The sequence below is a fragment of the Rhinoraja longicauda genome, chromosome 10 (assembly GCF_053455715.1).
Source record: "Rhinoraja longicauda isolate Sanriku21f chromosome 10, sRhiLon1.1, whole genome shotgun sequence".
Taxonomy (NCBI): domain Eukaryota; kingdom Metazoa; phylum Chordata; class Chondrichthyes; order Rajiformes; family Arhynchobatidae; genus Rhinoraja; species Rhinoraja longicauda.
The window spans coordinates 25,878,580-25,905,782 of NC_135962.1; the positions used below are offsets into that span (position 1 = coordinate 25,878,580).

General features: G+C 43.1%; 1 protein-coding gene across 1 annotated transcript; it reads left to right on the plus strand.

The window, feature by feature from the left end:
* The first annotated feature begins 300 nt into the window (after window positions 1-300).
* opn6b (opsin 6, group member b) lies at window positions 301-26,097 on the plus strand. The gene is given in 9 exon segments (XM_078407000.1): window positions 301-355; window positions 8,530-8,717; window positions 10,173-10,211; window positions 14,285-14,345; window positions 14,553-14,758; window positions 16,473-16,572; window positions 17,868-17,972; window positions 22,378-22,601; window positions 25,759-26,097. Coding segments are annotated over 9 exon segments (1,317 nt in total).
* Window positions 26,098-27,203: the final 1,106 nt, after the last annotated feature.

Genomic DNA, 27,203 nt, shown 5'->3' on the forward strand with positions numbered 1-27,203 from the left:
TACATCAGTTCCAGGTACAAAGCCCAATGTCCACAATGGGGCCGAGGTGAATCGGACAGTACCCTAGCTAATTAAAGGACTGTTCAAAAGCCTGATAACAGTGGGGAAGAAGTTACTGAGCCTGGTGGTGTGCGCTTTCAAGCTTTAGTAGCAGGGAGAAGAAGAAATGACTGAAGTAGGAGGACATGTTTGATTATGTTAGCTGCTTTTCCATGGCAGCGTGAAGAGTAGATGGAGTCAATGATGGGAAGGTTTTAAGCTGCCCAAGTAGAAGATATGACTGGAGGGAGCACGTTGAAGATGGCGGAAATGACAGACAATGATGTGCTGGATGCAGATGCTGGTGAGGTAAAAGGTAAGACCAGGGGAACTCTATCCTTGTTCCGTCGGGGGGAAGGGGGAGCGCGAGCAGATCCACGGGACACAGAGGAGTCACAGGTGCAGGATCCATCTACAGCAGCAGGAATGCAGTCACTTTTGCCAAAGAAAGAGGACATCTTGGATGTCCTAGTGTGGAAAGCCTCATCTTGGCAGCAGATGTGGTGAAAACTGCAAAATTAAGAATAAGAGATGGCATCCTTGCAAGAGGCAGGTTAGGGGAGATCCTTTAATGGATACAGAGAGATTGAGAAAAGGGAAACAAGTGTCAGAAAGTCCCAAGCAAATTTGCGGGAGGGTGGACGTTAGTGGTAAAGGTGATGAAATCGATGAGTTCTACACTGGTGCAGGAGGCAGCCCCGATGCAGCTACCTTTAGTATTTACTCTGTGTCCATTGACACACCAATAAGTTGCTGACAGACTGCTGTCTGGGGCACCACAGTGGTGCAGCGGTCGAGATGCTGCCTTACAGCACTGGAGACCCAGGTTGGATCCTGACTATGGGTGCTGTTTGTATGAAGTTTGTATGTTCTCCCTGTAGGAGCTTTCCTCGGGTGCTCCAGTTTCCTCCCACACACCAAAGGCACAGCTTTGTAGGTTAATTTGGCTTCGGTAAAAATAGTAAATTGTCCATAGTGTGTCGGATGGTGCTAGTGTGGGGGGAGCGCTGGTCAGCGCGGACTCCGTGGGCCAAAGGGCCTGTTTCCACACGGTATGTCTAAACTATGCCTAACTGTTTGAGAAAGGAAGCTGCCTGCGTGCTTTGCTCTCTTAGTGACAGGCAGAACTATGGCAAGAGAGGAGCGGTGCGGCAGGTATAATAACCTCAGCAATTAGCAGTGTGTGTTTCTGACTTTGCTGTGTGAAAGATCAATGAGGAGTGAAATGGAGGAGAGCATGATCTCGTGCGGTAACGTGCTGTGGCCTAACAACACTGCTGAGAGACCCAGGAAAATAGCCATTGTCATTTGCAGTTTCTACTGACTTGGTGAGTGGAAACGTTTTCCTTATCCAAATCTTGGAATTGGTTGATATTCTACTTGGAAATAACACAAAATAATTTACATAATAGTAAAATCAAATACAGATTAATTTCAATTACAGAACAGGGCTTCCCTTGAGAGTTCTCTTGTTCAATTATGTCTCTTTCGGTTTGCACAGAACAGTCGGAATGTAAGAAAATAATAAATTCAAGATTTTTGCTCAGGTTTCAATTTTTTTTCTAATGCAACACTAGAATTGTCCTGATGAACTGAGTATTCAACTGGAGAGGGAAAGATCAGGTTGTGAAGCTCTAAACAAATTGGAGGAAAAAATCTAAAAATGTCAGACGGCTTGTATTTGTTTTTAAAGGTTTTCTCTTTCATGAAGCTAGCAAAAACCTAAACTAGTGTTTAGGTATTAATTTTCCAGTTTAATATTGTTCTCCAAAATGTTTCTTTCTCTAAATTATGGTCAATTGATACTCTGAGAACCAAATTAATTTTTGAATAAATCCTGACAACATTTTATTCAAGGGCTCGGGATATATTTAACTTGTTAGAAGATATCTGAAAGTGTCTTTGCAAGAATAGTTGCAGTTAGATTTATACCCAGAAAATATTTAGTTTCATTTTGTTTAGTTTAGTTTAGTTTAGTTTAGTTTAGTTTAGTTTAGTTTAGTTTAGAGATGCATTGTGTAAACAGGCCCTTTGGCCAACTAAGTCTACGCCGACCAATGATCACCTGTACAGTAGTTCTATCCCACGCACTAGAGACAATTTACAGAAACCAATTAACCTGCACATCTTTAGAATGTGGGAGTAAACCGGAAGACCCGGAGAAAACCCATGCAGTCACAGGAAGAATGTACAAACTCTGCACAGACAGTACCCGTAGTCTAAACCAAACACAGGTCTCTGGCGCTGTAAGGCAGCAAATCTACTGCTGCACCAGCATGCATGTTAGGTTTATGTGTGGCAGTACTGCTTGGATAATATGATCTAGAAGCTTAGCTATTGTCCATTCACCAACTATAATAATGGACATTGTGCGGTTTTGTCTTGCTTTATGGTGAAACTGCTATGTCTCGTGATGGTTAATTGGGTTGTTGCACTATGGAACTGTGAAACTTTGAAACCAAAGATCCCTTTGCTGAATTCACAGGTCTCTACCTGTCTGGCCTGAGGAATAATGCAGTGGTTTGAGTGTTCGTGGGCTAGGAATCCAAAAATTCTAATCTTACTCAAGCTAGAAACTACTTGCGAACATCCGATCATTTCAGATCTAGAGAACATTCCTCAGTTACCTCACTCAGTGTGAAATCTGAGTTCTCTTTCGAATGTTTTTGGAAAAAGGTAACAATACCAGCTGTAATACGCCGCACTTAATTTTGTCTTGTTTCTTTTTATAAAATATACATCAACATAAGAACAGCAGAGGAATTACTAAAGCAGATGGTGTAGGAAACTTAACTAATTTTTTATAATTGAAGTGGAAATAGTCAAAGCTAACTACTCTATAGCTGTAGGTTCAGACCTTGCGTAACAAGGTTGAAGGTGACTTTATAACAGTGAGCAGCATGAAGGCAGTGTGAGTATCGAGCCCATCCCTGGCGCACTGCGTGTGGGGCCGGGGGCTCTTTGACTCCCTAGCCTGTGAATTCCTGCTAGTTTAAACCCCTATGGTCCATTACTGTATTTAATAGACATTTGGACAGGTACCATGGATAGGAAAGGCTTAGAGGGATATGGGAATAGCGTAGATGGGACATGTTGGTCAGCACAGGGGACAAGTTGGGCCAAAGGGCCTGTCCCATGCTATATGACTCTGTGGTTTTGACTCTTCCTGGAAGAGACAAAATGCAGATTGAGAAACCATTTTGTGGAGCAGAAAAAGTTGGAAATGCTCGGTGGGCTAAGCTGCATCTGTGGGAGGAGAAACATGGTGAATGTTTCAGGTTGGAGAACCTGTGTCGGGAATAAAAGGAGATAAAAGCAGCATGTAAAGCTGCAGGTAGGATGGGCGAGGGTGAGGTCTCTTGCAGGATACAACCAAAGTGAGCATGGGGGTAATCTGAAAACGAGGTTCTCTGATCAGTGAGGGAGTAGAAACAGAGACAGAGAAGGGGTGGCACAATGGTGCAGCTGGTAGAGTCTGCTGCCTCACAGCACCAGAAACCCAATTTCGATCCTGACCTTGGGTGCTGTCTGTGTGGAGTTTGCACGTTATCCCTGTGACCATGTGGGTTTCCTCCCAGATTCTAAAGACGTGCAGGTTTGTAGGTAAATTGACTTTGCAAATTGTTCCAGTTTCCTTTCACATCTCAATGACGTACAGGTTTGCAGGTTGATTGGCCTCTGTAAATTGCCCGAGTGTGTAGGGAAAGTGGGATAACAGAACGTGTGAACGGGTGATCAATGGTCAGCGTGGACTCGGTGGGCTGAAGGGCATGTGTTCTTGCTGTATTTCTAAACTAAATCTCACGAGCACAGCCAACAATAACTCAACAGGTCAGGCAACATCTCAGGAGAACATGGATAGGCGATGTTTGGGGTAGGGACCCATCGTCAGACTTGTGTCCTTCTTAATTACTAAGCTTTATTATTTAGCAGGAGCTGCAGTGAAACCTAGCTAAATGGCCCTCAGCCGGGATCATTGACTTTAACCATGATCCAGAGGCCAGTACAGAAAGTGCATTTGAATACAGGACGCCTGCCAATGTCTGCCAATGTTTTCTGTAAGTCTCGCTTGAAAAGTGATCACTTTAGAAGGATTCTGGCATGCGTGGAAAAGAACTGTAGTCTGTGCCAGAGTAGCTTCTAGAAAGGAAAAGAGAAATAGAGGGGAGGAAAGTACAAAAACATTAGGGAGCAGAAACACTTAGATATTGGTCTAATATTGATCTTCCCTGAGGCTTTTCTGTAACTCTTGATTTATATTCACAGCAAAACAGTTTACATTGAGGCTGTATGTATGTTTTTTCAAAACTCATTGTGAGAAAGGATCTTCAGGTTAGGTCGGTGGTCTCTCATAGCTGATTTCCTCGAAGAACAGACACAAAACACATTTTTGAAAAGTATTTGTTTTTACAGTGTGAATGTTTACCTTAAAATGATCTTTGCAAGAATTTGGATGTATTGTTGGCATCCCGAGCAATTTCTAAATCCAATCTTATCATAATCCTGGCAATCCTCCAGCCTTAGTGGGCTGTGGGAAGTCTGTGAGAAAGAGTTGTTTGTGCTCCTGCATTTCCAGCTCCCAGATATTCAATCAAAGAGGAAAACTGCTGAAAGTGCAAATACAGAGGAGGTATTCATTCAATGTCCAAACACTATTTGAATTTGTCTGAATTTGTTGCTTTTCCACACAAAAGATTACACCTCATGATTGATCGCTTCACCTGCAAAATGATGAAGCTACATGGTATTGCCTTTCCGCTGACTGATTTGCACGCAATAAAAGCTTTTCACAGTACCTCGGTACACGTGACAATAAACTATGAAATCAAAACTCTGAACTCCTTTTAATTTAATGGAAAGGCAGCATCTTTCTGAGATCTCTTATATATTTGTAGTTGGAACCGTATTCGAGTCATTTTTGGGATGTGAGCATCGAGGGCAAGCCCAGCGTGTATAGCATAATTATAATTGCCCTTGGTGAGTTACCTCCCGGAACCACTGCAGTCCATGTGTGAGGTTATTCCCACTGTGCTCTTGGGTTGGGAAGTCCAGCCTTTAGATCTTGTGACAGTGAAGGAATGGCAATCATTTCCGAAGTTTCTCAGACAAAGAGAAATATCTCACTCGTGGTTGCTGAACCTGTGTGATATGCTGTCACAGAGGACAGTAAAGATCACAGCACATAATATATTTAAAGAGGAGTAAAGAATACATGAAGGAGAACTTTAGACATACAGCACCGAGTCCACACCAACTAGCGATCATCCCGTACACCAGCACTATCCTGCACACTAGGGACAATTTACAATTTAACCAAAGTCAATTGGCCTACAAACCTGGAGTGTGGGAGGAAATCAGAACACCCAGAGAAAACTCACACAGTCACAGGGAGAATGTACAAACTCTGCATCGGCACCACCCATAGTCAGGATCGAACCCGGGTCCCTGGCGCTGTAAAGCAGCAACTCTACTGCTGCACCACTGTGCCACCTGCTAGGAGAGAACTAGAATATGGCACTGAGTGGAATGATCAACCCTGATAGTATTGAATGGTGAGACAGACTCAAAGAACCAAATGACCAACCTCTCTCTGCTCATGTTTATTAATGTTCCTAACTGGAAACGCTTTTTCCATATCTGCCCTACCGAACCCCCCAAGACATCAAATGGAACCTCAGCTTCCCGCCGACTGTATTCATGTAGTTTGTTTGTTGGCAGGATTCCAGTTTGCATTTATTGGGCTGTTTTAATTGCATAGTTCTTTCTGCATCATTTCAGGTATGTTTAATTTGGTCAGTAGAAACCAGACTAAATGGAAGTTACCAAGCCATGATATGCCGTATGGAGCCATATGTTGATATAAAATGCATTAGCCACATTTGAATGTAGAAATGTGATTAGTACAGAAATGTACAGTGATTAAAGAAATGTTCTTGATTAGTACAGGTTTAGAGGTTATGGGGAGAAGGCAGGAGAATGGGGTTAGGAGGGAAAGATAGATCAGCCATGATTGAATGGCAGAGTAGACTTGATGGGCCAAATGGCCTAATTCTACTATTCCTTATGACCTTAGAAACAATGAACTGCAGTTGTTGATTTACACAAAAGGACACATTGGACTGGAGTAACTCAGCGGGTCAGGCAGCATCTCTGGAGAAAATGGACAGATGACGTTTTGGGTCGAGACCCTTCTTCCGACTCCGATTTGAATGATGCTTTATCAAAAAATGCATACACCAAATGTACACAATGTACATACATCAGAAAAACACCGTTGTGCCAATACTTTAATGCCTCTCTCCTCTTTGCCCATGCACTGAATAGTTTTGCATCTTGATAAATTACACAATTATTTTTTGAAAGTTATTTAAAGATTTACTTCTCCCTTCCTTTGAGCAAATGCATTTTAGATCATTGCGCCACATGATTTTTCCTCATGTCTGCTCTGGTTCTTTGACCTATTACTGTGGATGGCACAGCTGGTAGAGCTACTCCTTCACAGTGCCAGGGTCCCACGTTCGATCCTACGCTTGGATGCTGTCTGTGTGAAGTTTGTACGTTCTCCCTGTCATGCATGGGTTTCCTCTTCATTTTCCTCGCACACTCCAAAGACGTGCAGGTTTGTAGGTTAATTGGCTTCTGTAAATTGTCTCTAGTGTACGGGGTTACCGCTGGTAGGCACGGACGTGGTGGCCTGTTTCTACGCTGTATCTCGAGACTAAACTAACACCTCCTGCTGCTCCGTGTATCTCAGAACACATTGCTATTCATTGTGTGACACTGCTTAGTAACAGTGTGAATGTTATCAGGCTCAATAAAAGAAAAGTTATTGATTTTTGTAAAGCAATCTCTGATTGCTAAGAACACTACCACATGGCATATTTAATATTCTAGTAATATCTTTATTAAAGAAAACATGGTCTTTTAACTTGTTATTATAACTTTATAATAACCAACGTTTGTTTTGTAAGTCAAAGCATTTTTATTGATATTAGATTTGTTAATATTATCTTTAATTTGAGCAGATATGCACTTGCTGAAACCATATGAAAATGCATTTTACTGAATCAGTGTCATTCAATTCCAATTTAGTTAATTATTGCCTGTAAAATTATAAATCTGAACATAACATACTGTATTTAAAATCAAAGATAAGCATGCAAAATTAAAACAATATACAGCAACGGTGAGCATGATCTTTGAAAAGCATGTTGTAATTTAGAGCAGATTGTAACAAACTTTGGGGGATATGGCCAACTATTCGGTGAAGCAGCCATTGTCAAAGCTGTTTTGAAGTGCTATTCGGTTTGGTTTTTGTTCCATAACAAGAGTAATCCATCTTATTCTGTTTAAAAAGATCACACTCAGATGATTAAAGGATGAAGTCACTGCCATTTGTCTATGATATCTGAAAATACAAGCCTATTTAGTTTAGTTTAGAGATGCAGCATGGAAACAGGTCCTTCAGCCCACCGAAGCCATTAAACCTGAAAACACGTCTTTGGAGTGTAGGGGGAAGCTGGAGCACCCGGAGAAAACCCATATGGTCACAGGGAGAACGTACAAACTGTGTGCAGACAGCACCCATATTCAGGATCGAACCCAGGTCTCTGACACTGTAAGGGAGCAGCTCTACCCTTGCACCACTTTGCTGCTGCTAAACGCAGTTTATATTTCATTTATATAATTGAGTTGATTTAAATGTATTTATTGGTCCTTGTTATCTCTATTCATAGTCATAGAGTCACAGTGCGGAAACAGGCCCTTCGGCCCAACTTTCCCACGCTGACAAACATGCCTCAGCTGCGCTAGTCCCACCTGCCTGCATTTGACCCTTATCACTCTAAACTTTTCCTATACATGCACCTGCCCAAATGTTTCTTACACGTTGTGAATGTACCTTCAACTACCTCCGGCAGATCGTTCCATATACTTATCACAATGTGTGTAAAAAAAAGTTGCCCCTCAGGTTCCTATTAAATCTTTCCCGCCTCATCTTAAATCGATGTCCTACGTATATAAAAAAAATAGTCATAGTGTGTGGAAACAGGCCCTTCAGTCAACTTGCCTACACTGACCAACGTCCCCCATCTACACTAGTCCCACCTGCTTGCTTTTGGTCCATATCCTTCTAAACCGATCCCATTTATATAATCCTATAAATTATTTTTAAAATTTAAGTATAATTGAGTTTTAAATTTGTAATTCTGAGATGGCAGCCAAGCCAGGTGACTCTTTGTGTGGTAATCACAGAAATGGATCTGCAATCACGCATTACAATCGTTCCAGTCCTTTAAATCTCTACTCCAACAGCAGCATTTCTTACTTTATTCAAGTTATTCCCTTTATCATGTATCTGTACACTGGATGGCTCGATTGTAATCATGTATGGTCTTTCCGCTGACTGGGTCATACGCAACAAAAGCTTTCCACTGTACCTCGGTACACGTGGCAATCAACTAAACGCAAACCTCCTGCTTTGACTTCCAGTGGGACTGAAACAAAACTTCACGAGCTGTCAAGGCCATTCTCGGAGTGAAGCACATTGGTTGCGCTTCATGAGCTCCTGGGCTCGGCTGGGATTTGGCTATCCAGAGAATGACTGCATCCAGAAGTCCACTTCAAGTCGCAGCAGGTTCAAGAACGCAACTGGCAAGACTCGGGTGTGGAAATTGGAGGTAGATCCATCCCATCGGTTCAGTGTCAGGCTAGCTGCCTCTTGGCAGCAAATCTGCTGTAAACAAGTTTTCAAGTTTTCAAGTTTTCACTGACGCAACTTGTGCCAGTAAATTTAAATTCTAGAATAAAACTAAGCCACTGAATGCACCAAGGAACGCTGGTGTTACCATAAGTTGCCGACAGCTCAGTTGGCCACGTCTCTTCCTCTGAGACAGCGGGTTGTGAGTTCAAGTCCTGCTTGAAGCTGTAGGCTGATGGCTCAGTACATCAGTGAGGCCCCGTAAGGTGCAAGTTCTACCACTCTTGTCCCTTATTTAAAATCTTCCGTCTTTACCATCCCCTAAATTGCAATAAAAATGTTCACTTTTGTCCAGCTCTTCTTGCACTGAGTTGGATAATGTCTTATCCAACATTTTAAAGTCCATATCAGTTTACTTTAGACTTTAGAGACACAGCACAGAAACGGGCCCTTCGGCCCATTGAGTCCGTACTGACCAGCGATCGCCCCCCAACACTAGCACTATCCTACACACTAGGGACAATTTTACCAATGCCAATTGACCTACAAACCAGTGTTTCATTGGAGTGTGTGAGGAAATCAGAGCATCTCGAGATGACAGGTTGAACGTACAAACACCATACAGACAGCACCCGTAGTCAGGATCGAACCCGGCCCTCTGGCGCTGTAAAGCAGCAGCTCTACCGCTGTGCTATTGCACTGCCCCTAATTCTCTCTTTACACTTTTGAATCCCCTTACAATTGCCCAGCTGATATTGACAGCCACTCATTAACCTTACAACCTCATTTCAATCACAGCAACTTTCCGGATCACCAAAAAAAGTCACCAAGTGCTGGAGTAACAAGGAACTGCAGATACTAGTTTACACAAAAGGACAAAGTGCTGGAGTAACTCAGCGAGTCAAGCGGCATCTCTGGAGAACATGGATAGGTGATGTTTCAGATGGAGATCCTTCTTCAGACTGATCTCAACCGGAAACATCTCCTATCCATGTTCTCCAGAGATGCTGCCTGACTCAGAGTTACTCCAGCACTTTGTGTCCTTTTGTGTAAACCAGCATCTGCAGTTCCTTGTTTCTGCATCCCTGATCACCATATTGAGCCTAAATGTATTCCCATCTGGCCAGCTGTTCCAAAGGGATCCTTCAACAATATTCCCCTCACAGGTGAGAACATCTTATGAGTTCCACTCAGCTGAATGATGCAGAGACGGTGAGCCGGAAGCTGAGGCACCAGGTTCATCTCACACCTGATCCCGTATGCCAGGCTTGCAGGCCACAAAACACCCCTTCCTCTCACCCCACCCATTTGATCAAAAAGGTAAGTGCAATAAGTGGTCTGTTCACTTTTTCTTTATTTTGTTTATAAAGTTTCAATGGTTCTTTTATTATCACGTGTACCAAAGTACAGTGAAAACATTTTTTTTTGCATACAGATTATTAAGATTATTGCCATAAACAAGTACAATCCCCAGGTAAGTGCATAACGTAGAGGAACAGCCCACTGAGTCCACATGCAAGAGTCGCCAGGATTTGGCACCATTTCCAGTCCCAAATGCAACTTGCCATTGCAGGCTTGTGGCAACCTCCACTTCCATCCAGTCTTCTAATTCTGCTATTTTTAAGTAACTAATATTTTCATAAATTTTTGATGGCTGAACTGGATTTGAAATGTCTTGAATATGTCCGATAATCAACAATTGAATGGCATGTTGAAAGGTGAGTGGGGGTTTGCAGGGTGTGTGGCCTCAACATCCACCTCCTGGGCCCCTTCACTGCTCTCACAGGTCACCTGCAACACCCAGGCTCCAGCTCAGTCAATCCCACAGGACCACCGAGTGTCAGTGTAGGGACAAGCAGGAACCATCTCATTTATTCATTCATTTTCACCCACCTCCCTTGCATGCCAAACCATACTTCTATTTCCGCCCCTACAAAATCTCTCCCAAATCACTTGCTTAGAGTCGTACAGGCCCATTAGCCCAACTTGTCCACAGTGACCAACATGTTCCATCTACACTAGTCCTATCTGCCTGCATTTGACCCATATCCCTCTAAGCTTGTCCTATCCATGTATCTGTCTACATTTTCTTAAACATTGCGATAGTACCGTTGCTTCTACCCTTATGATATTCTCGTCTCTCTCACCTATTGGCCTCTCTTTCTCTGTCACCGATTTGAACAGTTCAAAGGTTCGAAGGTCAGTTTATTGTCACATGTACCAATTAAGGTACAGTGAAACTCGAATTACCATACAGCCATACTAAAAAAAAGCAACAAGACACACAACTAAACACACAACTACATAAACATCCACCACAGCAGATTACTCACATTCCTCACTGTGATGGAAGGCAATAATGTCTAATCTTCTTCCCCCTTTATTCTCCCATGGTCCGGGCAGTCGAACCATCCGCAGTCAGGGCGATCGAAGCTCCCGCAGCCGGCGATCGAAGCCCCTGCGTCGGGGCGGACAAAGCTCCTGCAGCTTGGAGCTCCTGAAGTTGGTCCCTAACCAGGGCTGCAAGCTGCACGATGTTAAAGTCCACAGGTTCCTGCGATTGGAGCTCCGAGGTCAATCCCCACCAGGGATCGCCAACTCCACGGTGTTAAGTTCTGCAGGCTCCTGCGATTGGAGCTCCCAAAATCGATCTCCAGCAAGAGGTCGCCAACTCCGCGATGTTAGGCCGCAGTGCGGACAGAGATACGATACGGAACAAAATCGCATCTCCGTCGAGGTAAGGGTTAAAAAAAAAATCCTCCAATCCCCCACATAAAACAAGCTAAAGAACACTAAAATGTCCATTTAACACATATTATAAAACAACAAAGAAGGCAGGGATGAGACAGACTGTTGGCAAGGCAGCCATTTCGGGCACCACCCAGTGGTTGCACCCTCCCTACCACTTTTAATGCCTTAATCGCCTTTAAAACCTGCTTTACCGAATAATGAATGGTGAAAAGATAGAGTGGATGGGGAGAGGATGTTTCCACAAGTGGGAGAGTCTTGAACCAGAGGGCACAGCCTCGGAATAGAAGCATGGACTTTTAAAATTTTGTTAGGCAGAGGGTGGTGAATCTGTGGAATTCATTGCCACATACAAGGCTAAGGCTTTGGGTACTTTTAAAACAGAGATTGACAGATTCTTGATTAGTAAGGGTGTCAAAGGTTACGAGGAGGAGAATGGGGGGTTGAGGGTAAGATAGATCAGCCATGATGAAACAGACTCGATGGGCTGAATGGCCTAATTCTGCTCCAATGTCTTATGAACCTATGAATAATAATTCTCGTTATGGCCAGTTCCCTGATATGACTCTCATAAGTCCAAAGAACCGACAACGTTCATTGGTTTAGCCATTAACTAGCACTTTAAGGGCCCTGGACATGGCTGCAATGTGGCAACATGTGTGTCAACATTTGGAGGAGACCAGGCAAGCCCTCCCACAAAAACACTGAAGAGCCTAACAATCCTCACATTTGTCTGGCTGCCAAAACTATCAGAAACTATCAATGTTTCTGATATTCAGAAATATTCAAAAATTAGAACTATTCAAACTACTTAAACATTTTTAAAATAACATTTTTTTAAATGTAAAAATGCAAACAAGATGTTAATAAATTCTAAATAAGCTAATATTAATGTTGGTCCTTCACAGGCGATCTTTTCCACTGCAATGAAATGGGAAGTTGTCCCTGATCCAGTTCAAGCCTTGTGAATGTGACTTAGGGAAATTCTCCACTGTAGGTGGCAAGGACTTCTAGGAAATCCATGGTCCCTCACAAAACTCTACTACAAATAAGCAACTGAAACTGTAATACTTCCATGTTCCTGCAGAAATCCAGAAGTTACAGATAGTTTCACAGGGAAATACTGACGGTTATTGCACCAATTACCTGCTTTGGCCTTTCCCTACAAAATTCAAGAAGGTTTAGTTTAGAGACACAGCATGGGAAGAGGCCACTTGGCCCACCATGCCTATGCTAACCATTGATCACCTGTTCACCCAAATTCTGTTATCCTACTTTTGCTTCCACTTCTTACACACTGGAAGCAATTTACAAAGGCAAATTAACCTACAAACCCGCACGTCTTTAGGGTGTGGGAGGAAACCGGAGCACCCAGAGAAAGCGCACGCTGTCACAGGGAGAACATGCAAACTCCACACAGACAACACCCATAGTCAGGATCGAACCCGGGTCTCTAACGCTGTGAGGCAGTGACTCAACCAGTGGCTCCCCTGTGCCGCCCATCTAATAATGGTGGATTGTCTCCATCAGGTTTACCATCATCAATGTTCTACTGTCACTCCTCTTCCATCTTAGAGTCATAGAATCATACAGCATGGAAACTGGCCTTTGGCCCAACTTGATCACGCCAACCAACATGCCCCATCTACAATAGTCCCACCCACCTGCATCGGGTCCATAATCATGTAAACCTCTCCTATCGATGCACCTGTCGAAATATTTCTTAAATATTGTGATAGTACCTGCCTCTGACGCTTTGTGTAAAAAAAGTCACCCCTCGGGTTCCTATTAAATCTTTCCCCCCTCACCTTAAACCTATGTCCTCTGGTTCTCAATTCCCCTACTCTGGGCAGGAAATCTTTGCGTTTACCCAAACTATTCCTCACATGATTTTGTGAACCTCTCTAAGATTACCCCTGATCCTCCTTAAATCTTCTCTGCACCCTTTTCAGTTTAGCAAAATCCTTCCTATAACAAGGTGATCAAAACTGAACACAATACTTTAAACGTGTCCTCCTCGATGTCTTGTATAACTATAACAAGACCTTCCAACTTCTATACTCAATACTCTGACTGGAGAAGATCAATGTGCCGAAAGCCTACTTGACCACCGTATCTACTGGTTTCCTATCCAAAATGATCAACACTACCCATGTGGAACTCCTCATTGAAACACTTCAATCAGATTAATACAGCAGCTTTATCAAAATCATTGTTGATATCTCACATAACATGAATTGTTTCTTTTCATTTATTGCTTCCACGCTGTATCTCGGACATCTAAAGTCTAAACATGATCATGGCAACATGTTCGGCACAGACATTGTGGGCTGAAGGGCTTGCTCTCGTGCCATACTGATCTATATTCAAAGATTCTCCTTTGAGATGCTTCTTTAAAAAAATCCCTCTGAGCAATTTTTTTTTGTGTCTTCTGCCTAATATATGTGGAGTAATGCTAACAAAAGGAGATATTGCAGAAGGTGACAAATAAATTGATAATGCTCCAGGCAAACCCATTGGGACATTCTGCTGCATTAAAAACAATATAAGATGTTGATTAAATCATTCTATTTTAAACTTCCACAGCCAAAACTGAGATTTTTTTTGTTATAAATAATTGAGGGAATACTGATGATTTAACATAAAACTGCACTTAATACTTTGATAATAAGGCTCAATTTTTCTTTTTGCACCAAAGAACCATCTCCTGTGAATGTTCCGTTGTATAAATTCTGTTTAAAAAACTTTAAACTTAGAAATATGCGTATTATTTAATAATGTCTCAAATAATTTATTTAGACCAAGATGCTGTATAATTCTGATTCCAATTGCTGCTGCCACTCCAGGAGCCTTGGCCCAGGTACGATGCAGTGTTTATAGGGTGAACTGTCTACAGCTTAATTGGAAACTCTTTTCACAAATGTAAAATGACAAGCTGGTGAAGAAGCAAATTGTAAATGACACAGAAAATGTATTTTGAGATTTTAGCCTATTTCTTTTGGAAAAGCAATGCATTAGATCTTGGATTTAAATAAAGGTTGTTTAATCAATCCCTGGTTTGTTTCAGGCTGGCTATCCTGGATTGGGAATGGAATTGTCATATTCATTATGTACAAACAAAGACTTGCCCTCGAGCCCCAATATTATCTTACGTTGAATCTTGCTGTGTCCGATGCCAGTGTTTCAATTTTTGGCTACTCACGAGGAATCATTGATATATTTAACGTTTTCCAAGATGATGGATTTTTCATCACAACGATATGGATTTGTGAAGTGAGTTAATTTAAATCCTTGCACTTAAATATAAAGCAATGGTTTTACCTTGGGGTTTTTTTTCTTGTTTTATTCTTTCATTGCAAATTCAATGGTCATTATGTGCTTACAAATATATTCTCAGTATAAAAAAGGACAAACCTTATCATATTATATTGAGACTTAATCATATGAATTCATGGAGTTCATAAAAAACTGGATCCCACAGTGGTGGAGTGGTGGAGATGCTGCCTTACGGTGCCAGAGACCCAGGTTCGACCCTGACTACAAGTGCTGTCTGTTCGGAGTTTGTACATTCTCCCTGTGACCGCATGAGTTTTCTCCAGGTGCTCTGGTTTCCGGCCACATTCCAAAGATGTACAGGTTTGTAGGTTAATTGGCTTCTGTAAATTGTTCCTAGTGTGTAGGATAGAATTCATGTATGGGTGATGGCTGGTTGGCATGGTCTCGCTGGGCCGAAGGGCCTGTTTCGTCGCTGTATCCCTTTAAACAAAAACCTCAGTATGTCTGTATTGCTGTAATAATGTTTTTTTGCATTTTTGATAAGGAAGATATCCTTGTCTGATGGGCAAAAACAAACTCCTTGAGTGCTCAGTGCTCCTTTCAAAAGTGTGTGTGTTGTAGAAGGATCCCACCCCGAAACATCACCTATCCATGTACTCCAGAGATGCTGACTGACCCGCTGAGCTAGTCCGACACTTTGTGTCATTTTCTCAGTACTAGGCACTCCTGGTTCAGCACTCTTCCCATCTGTTCTTGGTCAGCATCTGCAGGCGACCTTTGGAAATGGCAAATCCAGCACTGAGGTAATTAAAAGTAGGTGTGGGGTCATGAAGCAGTCATAAGATCCTTAATGACATGATATATTGCAGGAACCTGCTAATTTTTGGTACCTCTTTGGATAACTTATGCATACTCAACCAAAGTTGGATAACCGGTCAATTGGCAATTGAGCCCAATTTCAAGAATAAAGAAATCAAGATTTACTTCCAATCATGTGGGGGGTGGAAACCCCCAAGAGGTCCCTGATATCCATGTAATGCAACTTAAGATAGACACAAAATGCTGGAGTAACTCAGCAGGTCATGCAGCATCTCTGGAGAAAAGGAATAGGTGACGTTTCGGGTCGAGACCCTTCTTCAGACTGATGAAACTTATGAGGTCAAAGCCTATCCTAATTTGCAGTTGAAGTTAACACCACCATGGGGTAAGGTCACTGTGATCACTTTGGTAAAGCTAATATAATTATATAATGGTGACTATGTCACTACTACAGTTTGTTTAGAATCTCTGCTGGCCTATGTGACAACCCAGTAAACAGCATGTAAAAATTTGGTTTGGAAATTGCAGAATAATAAGGGTCCTGTTCGACTAGTGTTCAACAGCTCCAGATTGAAATGAAAACTAGATGAAAGAGGAGTACGTTTCCTTTTGCTGCGAGCTTATTTATGCACCAGCGTGATTCTGCTAGAATTGTTTGATTTGTTGAGCATGGCCTGTGGAGCTGTGGAGAAAGTGCAAATGCAACTTTACCCATCCGTTTTAACCAGTTTAGATGTCCATTGGCCTTGCAGCATGGAAAAGAACCCTGAATGAAGAATTAATTTGTGAAATTGAGTTAGAGTTTTGGCATTTGCGATTTTGTTGCTACACCATTTCCTGGAAGTGTTTAGATTCTATGGCCTGAACTGACATTTTGTTTTTCATCTTTTAGATGGATGGGGTTTTGACTCTGTTGTTTGGCTTGGGCAGTAATAACACTTTGGCAGCCATCAGCATCATTCGATACATCAAAGGCTGTAAACCACACCAAGGTAAACCACCCATATGTTTTCTAAACAGAACTGCTTTTTCACTGTAACTTTAGTGAATGACCTCACTAACACCTGGATTGAATCACAGCAAACAGTGAGAGGGTGGTGCAGTGGTAGAGTTGTAGCCTTGCAGGGCCAGAGACCCCGGTTCAATCCTGAATACTGGTGCTGTCTGCACAGAGTTTGTACGTTCTCCCTGTGACCATGTGAGTTTTCTCCAAGTGCTTCAATTTCCTCCCACATTCCAAAGACGTACAGGTTTATAGGTTGTGTAGGATGGAACTGCAGATGCTGGTTTAAACCGAAGATAGGCACAAAAAGCTGGACTAACTCAGCGGGACAGGCAGCATCTCTGGTGAGAAGGAATGGGTGACGTTTCGAGTCGAAACCCTTCTTCAGACTGAAGAAGGGTCGCAACCCAAAAAGCCACCCATTCTTTCTCTCCAAAGATGATGCCTGTCCCATGGTTACTCAAGCTTTTTGTGTGTTTCCCAGATTTATAGGTTAATGAGCTTCTGTAAATTGTCCCTAGTGTGTAGGATGGAACTAGTGTACGGGGTGATCACTGGCCAGCATGGACTTGATGGGCTGAAGGGCTTGTTTCCACGCTGTATCTCTAAAAAGAAAACAGGCTTGCAATGCTGAGTCTTTATGGGGGGGGGCACTGATCAGATTGCATATTGAAATATTTCAGAGCAGTTATGGGCCCCATATCTGAGGAGCAATGTGTTGGCATTGGAGATTGATTAGTTCTTGATTGGTAAGGTTGTCAAAGGTTATGGAGAAAATGTAGGAGAATGGTGTTGAGAGGGAAAGATAGATCAGCCATGATTGAATGGCAGAGTAGACTCGATGATCCGAATGCCTGATTCTGCACCTACGACATAAACTTATGGACAATGATAGAGTCAGAGTTATTCAGCATGGAAACAGGCACTTCACCCCAACTTGCCAATGCCAATGAAGATGTTCCATCTACACTAGTCCCACCTGCCTGCATTGGCCCACACCCCTCTAAACCTTTCCTACCCATGTACCTTTCCATATGATTTTTGATCTTTACAGAGTAAAAACAGAGTGAATTGTAGTTGGTCGCATATTGAAGTCACATAAGATTGAATGATTGAATTGCAAGAGTTTTTCATTGCCAGTACATGAAGACTTCATGACAGTTTGGCTAACATCCATTCAAAGCAATGCTATTATTCAGAAATGTGATTTCTTGTCCCAAAATACCAGTGTGTTTGCCATTGCATTCTTATCTGATAGGATATTCTCCTCCCATCTCCCTGCAGCTTGTCGAGTTGACAAACACATTATTATGCTGGCATTGCTCATTGTATGGTTGATGGCTCTCTTCTGGCCTGTAGCTCCTCTTCTGGGCTGGGCCAGTTACACAGGTGAGGTGTGGTTGAGTGTTCTGCACTAGTTAGATGAACATAATACCTGCCTTTGAGATAAATCTATGGGATAATATCTCGGTTTAAACCCAAATCTGAAAGAATAATTTGGGGATTGAGAAACTAGTAGTAATAAACCTTTCTTTTCTATTATATGTTTCAAAAAGATTGACACTGGAATAAAACGTTGTCATTTCTTTCCTAACAGCAGATCTTAGACCTAACAGTATCAGTTAGCAGTTAAACATATCGGAAGGGCAAAGCACACAAAATGCTGGAGAAACTTAGTGGGTCAGGCAACATCTCTGGAGAACATGGACCACTGACATTTCGAGTCGGGACCCTTCTTCAGACAGATTGTAGGGGGTGATGTGGGGGGGACAAAGCCTGGCAGGTAATAGGTAAACCTGGGTGAGGGGGGTTTGATAATCAGCTGGTTGGAACAGAGGCCAGAGATGAAAGCAAAATTGTGAGACAAGATTGAATATTTGCAAATTGTGAAGCCAGAGGAAGGAATATAGGAGAAGGGGGAGGAAAGAAATAGTGTGAGTCCAGGTGGGCCACATGGATAGGAAAGGTTTCGAGGTACAAGGGTTCAATATGGGTAAATGGGACTACTGTAGATGGACATCTAAGTCAGCATGGATGAGTTGGGACGAAGGGCCTGTTTCCATGTTGTGTGTTTCTTTGTTCAGGGAAGTAGGTACTGTAGCAGCCTGAAAGGAACCATGAAACCTGAAACCTGAAAGGATACGTGAGGGCAACAACATTATTTGGGAAGCCATCAACTGTCTCATCTTCAAATAGTTTGGAAACAGTTGATTGGATAAGTAAGGAGGCTGCAGATGGTCTTGTGGATATTTACAGGGATTATCAGTGCATGGAGCAATCTGGTGCTGTTTCGTCAGAAGTTGTGGTGCTGACAGTCCTTTTTATCTTACTGTATTTGGAGCACAGTGGAAGAGCAGCCAACAATATCATTCTTGCTCCCACCAATCCCTCTTGTTCCCCTTGCAAGCATTGAAGTTAATGAACTGTCTGAGTATAGTTTCAGCATGATGTTTGAATTGCTTTGAACTCTTCTAGTCCAGCATTAAACGAGAGATTTGCTCCCGGAAAACTCCGTGATAGCTAGGGGATTTTCTGCATTGAATGATTAATAACAGTGATCTCGTGCAGGACAGAGGCACGTGAGAGGCTACAAGTTGGTGTGGAGGGTGGTGAGGGAAAGGTTAGTGGACGGAATAGGCAGGTGAAAGACGGAGAATGAGGAAGGAGGCTTGGTTTAAACTGCATGTATTTTAATACAAGGGGCCTGACGGGTAAGGTAAATGAGCTAAGGGCGTGGATAGGTGCAAACAACTGGGACTTTGCAGCTATGACTGAAACCTGGTTAAGGGAGGGGCAGGACTGGCAGTTCAATGTTCCGGGGTACAGAAGCTTCAGGAGAGACAGGGGTGAGGGAAAATAGGAGAGGGGGTTAGCATTGTTGGTTAAGGAGGATGTCACAGCAGCGATCAGAGGTGACATTACGGACGGTTCGTCGAATGAAGCTATATAGGTGGAGCTGAGGAACAAGAAAGGGATGATCACCTTGTTGGGGGTGTACTACAAGCCACCAAATATTCAACGGGAGTTAGAAGAACAAATATGCCAGGAGATTGCAGATAGCTGCAGGTCAAATAAGGTTGTTGTAGTAGGGGGTTTTAACTTTCCCGATATTGACTGGGAAAGTCATATTGTGAAGGGTTTAAATGGGGTGCAATTCCTCAAAAGTGTTCAAGAGAGTTTTCTCAAGCAGCATGTAGAGGCCCCACACATGAGAGGATAACACTGGAAATAGGAAGGGGCAAGTTAATGAAGTGTTTGTGGAGGAGCCTTTTGGGACTAGTGACCACAGTTCAATTAGGTTTAAGATAGTTATGGATAGGGACAGAGATGTGTTAAAATGAGAGGGACAGACGTGTTAAAATGAGATGGACAGACAGAGAGGGGCAGACATGTTAAAATGCTCAACTGGGGTTAGGCCAACTTTGCGGGTATGAGAGAAGGTCTCGCTCAAGTTGACTGGAGCATGTTATTTGAGGGGAAAGGAACATTGGCCAAGTGGGATGTTTTCAAAAGTGTGCTGACGAAAGCTCAGTATACCTATGTCCCCGTTAGAGTGAAGGGCAAAGCAGGCAAACGTAAGGAAGCTTGGCTGACGAGGGAAATTGAGGCGTTGGTCAAAAACAAGAAAGATACATGGGACAGGTATAGGCAGCAGGGATCAAGTGTATCCCTGGAGGAGTTTCGGGAACTAAAGAGTAAACTGGAAAAGGAGATCAGAAGGGCAAAAAGGGGCAAGGAGATAGCTCTGGTGGGTTACATTATGGACAATCCCAAAAGATTTTATAAATAATAAGGGGGAAAAGAGTAACTAGAGAGAGAGAGAGAGTGGGACCTCTCAGGAATTAAAGCAGTCACCTCTGTGTGGAGCCACAGGAGATGGGCAAGGTCCTCAAAGAGTATTTCTCCTCTGTATTTACCGAGGAGAAAGACAGTGGGACGGAGGAACTTGGGGCAGTCAATGGAAGTGTCTTGAGAGCAGTCAGTGTTACCGTCGAAGAAGTAATGAAGGTACTATTGTGAATGAAGGTAGACAAATCTCCAGGGCCTGATCAGATATATCCGAGGACATTGTGGGAAACCAGAGAGGAAATTGCGGGAGCCCTGGTTGAAATTTATGAGTCGTCCTTAGATACAGGATAGGTGCCGGAAGACTGGAGGGTGGAAAATGTTGTACCTCTTTTCAAGAAGGGCTGCAGGGAAAATGCTAGGAACTATAGGCCGGTGAGCTTAACATCTGTAGTTGGAAAGTATTCTGAGGGATAGGTTATACAGGCATTTGGACGGGCAAGGGCTGATTAGGGATAGTCAGCATGGTTTTGTATGTGGGAGGTCATGTCTCACAAATCTGATTGATTTTTTTGAAGACGTGACCAAAAAGGTCAATGAGGGCAGAGTTGTAGATGTTGTATACATGGATTTAGTAAGGCTTTTGACAAGGTGCCGCATGGTAGGCTGCTCTGGAAGGTTAGATTACATGGGATCCAAGGAGAGATAGCTGAATGGATAGCAAATTGGCTCCATGGAAGGAAGCAGAGGGTGATGGTGGAAGGCAGCTTCTCGGACTGGATGTCTGTGACTAGTGGTGTGCCTCAGGGTTCGGTGCTGGGCCTGTTACTGTTTGTCATCTACGTCAATGATTTGGATGAGAACATACAGGGCAAGATTAGCAAGTTTTCTGATGATTCAAAAGTGGGTGGTTTTGCAGATAATGAAAATGGTTGTGAAAGATTGCAGCAGGATCTGGATCGATTGGCCAGGTGGGCTGAGGAATGGTTGATGGAATTTAATACAGAGAAGTGTAAGGTGTTGCATTTTGGGACGTCTGACAGGGGCAGGACCTACAAAGTGAATGCTAAGCCTCTGGGGAATGTTGTAGGGCAGAGGAATCTAGGAATGCAGTTGCATGGTTCCTTGAAAGTCGAGTGGCATAAGGTGGTCAAAAAGGTTTTTGGCACATTAGTCTTCATCAGTCAGAGTATAGAGTATAGAAGTTGGGAGGTCATGTTGCAGTTGGATAAGACGTTGATGAGACCACATTTGGAATATTGTGTTCAGTTCTGGGCACCATGTTATAGGAAAGATATTGTCAAGCTTGAAAGGGTTCAAAGAAGATTTACGAGGATATTGCCAGGACTAGAGGTTGTGAGCTATAGGGAGAGGTTTAGTAGGCTGGGTCTCTATTCCTTGGAGCGCAGGAGGATGAAGGGTGATCTTATAGAGGTGTACAAAATCATGAGAGGAATAGATTGGGTAGATGCACAGAGTCTCTTGCCCAGAGTAGGGGCATCTGGGACCAGAGGACATAGGTTCAAGGTGAAGGGGAAAAGATTTCATAGGAATCTGAGGGGTAACGTTTTCACACAAAGGGTGGTGGGTATATGGAACAAGCTGTTAGATGAGGTAGTTGAGGCTGGGACTGTCCCAACGTTTAAGAAACAGTTAGACAGGTACATGGATAAGACAGGTTTGGAGGGATATGGACCTAGCGCAGGCAGGTGGGACTAGTGTAGCTGGGACATGGTGGCCGGTGTGGGCAAGTTGGGCTGAAGGGCCTGTTTCCACACTGTATCGCCCATGACTCTAACCTGAAAAACCCTCCCTCCCGACATATGCTGTCTAACAAGAAGTAAATAAGTTATTTTAAACATAAATTGAAATAATTCAAAATCTGAATTTCAGATTAACTATCTTGTGAACGATGTGATTATTATTAATATGCCTCTCTATTGATATTTATTGATCAGTATGTTCTGAACTTTGCTTGAAATGTTTTTGTTCAGCTGAACTTTAACAGATCACATGTACGGCACTTGTGAAATCGGCTGGATGCAGGCAACCCTCTCTGGCTCACACAAATCTTACGTTATTGGCATATCTCTCTGCTGATTCGTCCTCCCTGTTTCAATCATGCTTTTCTCGTACGTCTCCGTAATAAAAATGGTTAGATACAGTCACAACTGTTCCCGAAGAGGTAAGGTCAGCGTACGCCAATGCCACGTGGAGCGTGAAGTAACGCGGGTAAGAACTGACACTTATGTTGTTTAGTTTATTATTGTCACGTGTACAGTGTGAAAAGCTTTTTTGTGGCGTGCTATCCAGTCAGCAAAAAAAACCTATACATTTACAATCAAGCCGTCCACAGTGTACTGATACAGGTTAAAAGGAATAAAGTTTTGTGCAAGATAAAGTGCGGTATAGTCTGATTAAATATAGTCCAAGAGTCTCCAATGAGGTAGATGGGAGGCTTGAACCGCTTTGTAGTTGGTGATAGGATGGTTCAGTCGCCTGATAACAGCTGGGAAGAAACTGCCCCTGAATCTGGGGGTGTGCATTTTCACACTTCTGTGCCTCTTGCCTGATGGAAGAGGCGAGAAGAGGGAGTGAGAGGGTGAGACTGGTCCTTGATTATGCTGGTTCCATGTTTTTTTTACAAAACAAAGTCTGCAAGTGAAACCACATTTACATGTTATGTCTAAACTTTCAGGAGAATGTACAATTGAAATGCAGAGTGAGGTGGAAAGTCTACTTCAGCCTCAGGACCCTTTGACCATGTGCAATGGTTAGACTGGGCATCCAAAGATCACATTGACTCGTCTATTTCCAATGCCACAGAGCTGAAATGAGCCCAATACTTTTTTTTGGTAATTAGTTAAGTTAATCGGGAGCCAAGATTTTGATTTGACTAGCTGGATATTTTATTCTCAACTTCTCAAATGTTTGAACTTATTAGGAGCAAAAGATTCTTTTTTAAGCAAAATCCAAATATTAACTGAAGAAATATTTTTTGCTGCTTATTTTAAAACTTTTCTTTCTGGATAGTTGACTTTGGAGGAATATGTTTTGACACTTATCAGCAGATATCCAGGATCTCAAAGTAAAACAATGTGTTGGAAATTCTTTGCTTCAGAAGGCAGTGGAGTTCGATTCACTGGATGCATTCAAAAGAGAGTTAGAGCTCTTAGGGCTAGCGGAATCAAGGGATATGGGGAGAAGGCAGGAACAGGGCACTGATTGTGGATGATCAACCATGATCACATTGAATGGCGGTGCTGGCTCGAAGGGCTGAATGGCCTACTCCTGCACCTATTTTCTATAAATCTATGTAAATGCTCAACAGGTCAGGCAGCATCCGTGGAGAGAGAAACAAGAGTTAGCATTAAAGGATAACTAGGAAATAGTGAGACCAAGTTAGTTTGACTTTTTCATCCAGTCACCAATATAACAATGATGAACAACAACCCCACTTTAAAGCATTTTGAGCCCATCTTAACACCAAACACTGCAATGTCATTCAATGATTGCAAGATGACTACCGAACTGGTCTAGATGCCTCATATGTCCAGCAACTAAACATGTCTGCAGAAACAAAGAACTGCAGATGCTGGTAAATACACAAAAAGACCCAAAGCACCAGAATAACTCAATGACTCAGGCAGCATCTCTGGAGAACATGGATAGGTGATGTTTCAGGATGGGGCCCCTCTTTAGACTGGATGAAATATGTCTCCTCTGTTCTGTGCTACCTCTTGCACATCAGGAAAATAGGAACCGGAGTAGGATCCTCAAGCATGTTGCAACAGTTAATGAGTTAACAGTGGATCTGTGGCTGAACTCTGCATACCTCTTTATCTTGTATCGTTTTAAGAACTTAAAATCTTCCAGCCTCAGATCAAAATAAGGTATTCCCAAGCACGAATGGCATTTGCAAACGTTGACCACTCTCTGCCTGTGTAAGCTTCTCCCACATTCACTGTCTCAAATTGCCATGCCTGTTCCATTTATATAGATTCCCCAGCCCACAGGAATAATTTTCCTCCATCCTCCATCAGTTCCCTTCAAACTTGATTCATATCATCTCTCGACTCTCTAAAGGACTATGGCAAGGTAGATGGTAGCTCGGGACCGCTCTCTAGTTGTTGCTAGGCAGGTTCAGTTGCCTGAAAACAGCTGGGAAGAAACTGTCCCTGAATCTGGAGGTGTACATTTTCAAACTTATGTACCTTTTTCCCGATTGGAGAAGGGAGAAGAGGGAGTGGCCAGAGTGTGACTCATCCTTGATTATGCTGCTGGCCTTGCTAAGTAAATGGAGTCAATTTACATGACCCTTCCTATGAGGAGAATGTGTTCTTCCTATTGGTTGCTGCCAGGACTTCCCCAAGTGAGGGCCAACCAGGGCATTGACAAGGTAGAGTGAGGCTACAAAGGGAATGGTGGACAGCTGAGCGCAATGGTCTGCTGAAGACGGTGGTCGCAAACTCCCTAGATATCTGCTGCTGCAAATTACTTCTGGAGTTTCAACTAGTGCCATCTGTGTTGATTAAATATTTAATTACTTGAAGGTTCACATCAGATTGGGCAGCAAAGTGCCGCAGCGGTAGAGCTGCTGCCTCACAGCACCAGAGACCCGGGTTCAATCCGGTCCTCGGGTACTGTCTGTGTAGAATTTGCATGTCCTCCCTGTGTCCCATGTGGGTTTTCACCATGTGCTCCGGTTTTATCCCATATTCCAAAGGCATGTAGGTTTGTAGGTTAATTGGCCGCTGTAAAATGCCCTTAGTGTGTAGGAAGTGGATGTGAAAATGGGATAACATAGAACTAGTGTGAACGGGTGATCGATGATCGACGTACACTCAATGGGCTGAACGGCCTGTTTCTATGCTGTATCTCTACACCAAACTAACATTGTAAATTCCTAAATATAGAGCAGATGCTGGAAATACAAAACCAAAAATGCTGGAAGTACTATGCGAGTCAGGCCATGTTTAGTTTAGAAATACAGCATGGAAACAGGCCCTTCGGCCACCGAGTCCAATGATCACCTGTACACCAGTTCTTTCCTACAAACTAGGAATCGTTTACAGAAACCAATTAACCTGTACATCTTTGGGATGTGGGAGGAAACCAGAGCACCTGGAGAAAACCCTTGCAGTCATAGGGAGAACATACAAACTCCATACAGACAGGGCCCATGGTCAGGATCAAACTTGGGTCTCTGGTGCTGCAAGGCAGTAACTCTACCACTGCACCACTGTGTTGCCCAATGTGCAAAGCACTGTGCGCATACTTTACACTGTGTGCAGAGAGAAGCAGAACCAATTACCTTTCCAGCCGAGAAAGGGAGGGATTTGATTGTCCATGTTAATCATTGTTATAACAGTTGTGCTCCACTTTACAGGTCTCCTTTCTAATCTGTACAGCCTGCTCCCCTTACGTCGTGATCTCAATGTGGTCAGCATGTGGCCAACATACCCCAGCCATCACGAGCATCCTGGCTTGTCTCATTGTCAAATCTGCCAGCTTCTACAACCCCATCATCTACTTTGACACGAGCCCCAAGTTCTGCCAGGAAGTGCAAGCTCTGTTCCACTGCCTGAAGGAAAACAATGAATCCAACGTCATGAACGATAACCATCAGTTTGTGGGCAAGAAGACCCTGGAGACAGGAAACAAGAGTGACAAGTACCTGGTCCTAAAGATACCTGATCTAAGAGATCAAATTTGGGAGCAGAATTAGACCCTGGTTTAGACGCTGCTGCCAACACTACAGTGACCTTGATCATGAAAATGAAACCAGCCCAGGGGCTGGAAATTGAGGAGCATCTTTATTCTGCACTGTTTAAATTTCATTCCCAACATTGCTTTTAATCTGGGGGAGGTGTTTTTGTAATCAAATGTTCGATAATATTTTAGGATTTATTGGTAATGCATTGTTTATGTTTAGTCTCCAAACAGTTGTTAATACAAGGGTATGTATTTTTAATCATTCCATTCAGTTCATGAAAAATAATAATCAGAAATGTTGGTAGCTCCAGCAGTAAGGAAATGTGATGCCCATTACGATTCCAGTCCTTTTATAGGGAAAATAGTAGAAATGGTTCTACTGAATACCACTTCTTGTGTTTTGAAATCTTGGGGCTTTCTAGATCTGACCATTCAATGTTGCAGAGTCATAGAATTGTACAGTATGGGAAACAGGCTCTTCGGCCCACCTTGTCCATCCTGACTAAGTTGGTAGATTGTGCTAGCCTGCATTTGGCCTCTGGCACTCAAAACTCTTCCCATCCATAGATTTGTCCAAACGCCTTTTAAATGTCATAATTGTCACATTTCTATGGCTTTCTGGCAGCTTATTCCAGATATGCACTATCCTGGAGTGAAAAGGTGGCCTCTGATATCCCTCTTAAAAAAATTTCCTCTCACTTAAAGACTATATGTGTCTCCAAGAGTTCCTAATTCTGATCGATTTCTAGCACCAACCAACTTCCAGCTGTGGTAAATTCCCTGTCTTGGTGATGTCTTGGCCGAGAGAGGGGAGCCCGGTCCCTGCAAGTGCCTAAAGACCAGGAACCAGAGAGAGCAATGGAGGGAGATGGCAATGGACGCTGGACAGAGGCCCAGTAAGAAGAACCAGGGGGTGTTACATTCCTCACCATCGTGGTTGGCTGTGGGAGGCAACTCCTGAGGAGCAAGGGCTGAAGTGGGCCAGGCGAGGAGAGGGACATTGGTTGGGATGGAGGCGAGGGCTGCAATGGGCCTGTGGCCAGCTGCAGCTGTCTGTAAAATGGGCCAAAATGGCGCCTCTTGCATATATATGGACAGTGTACTACCTGTACTAACTGG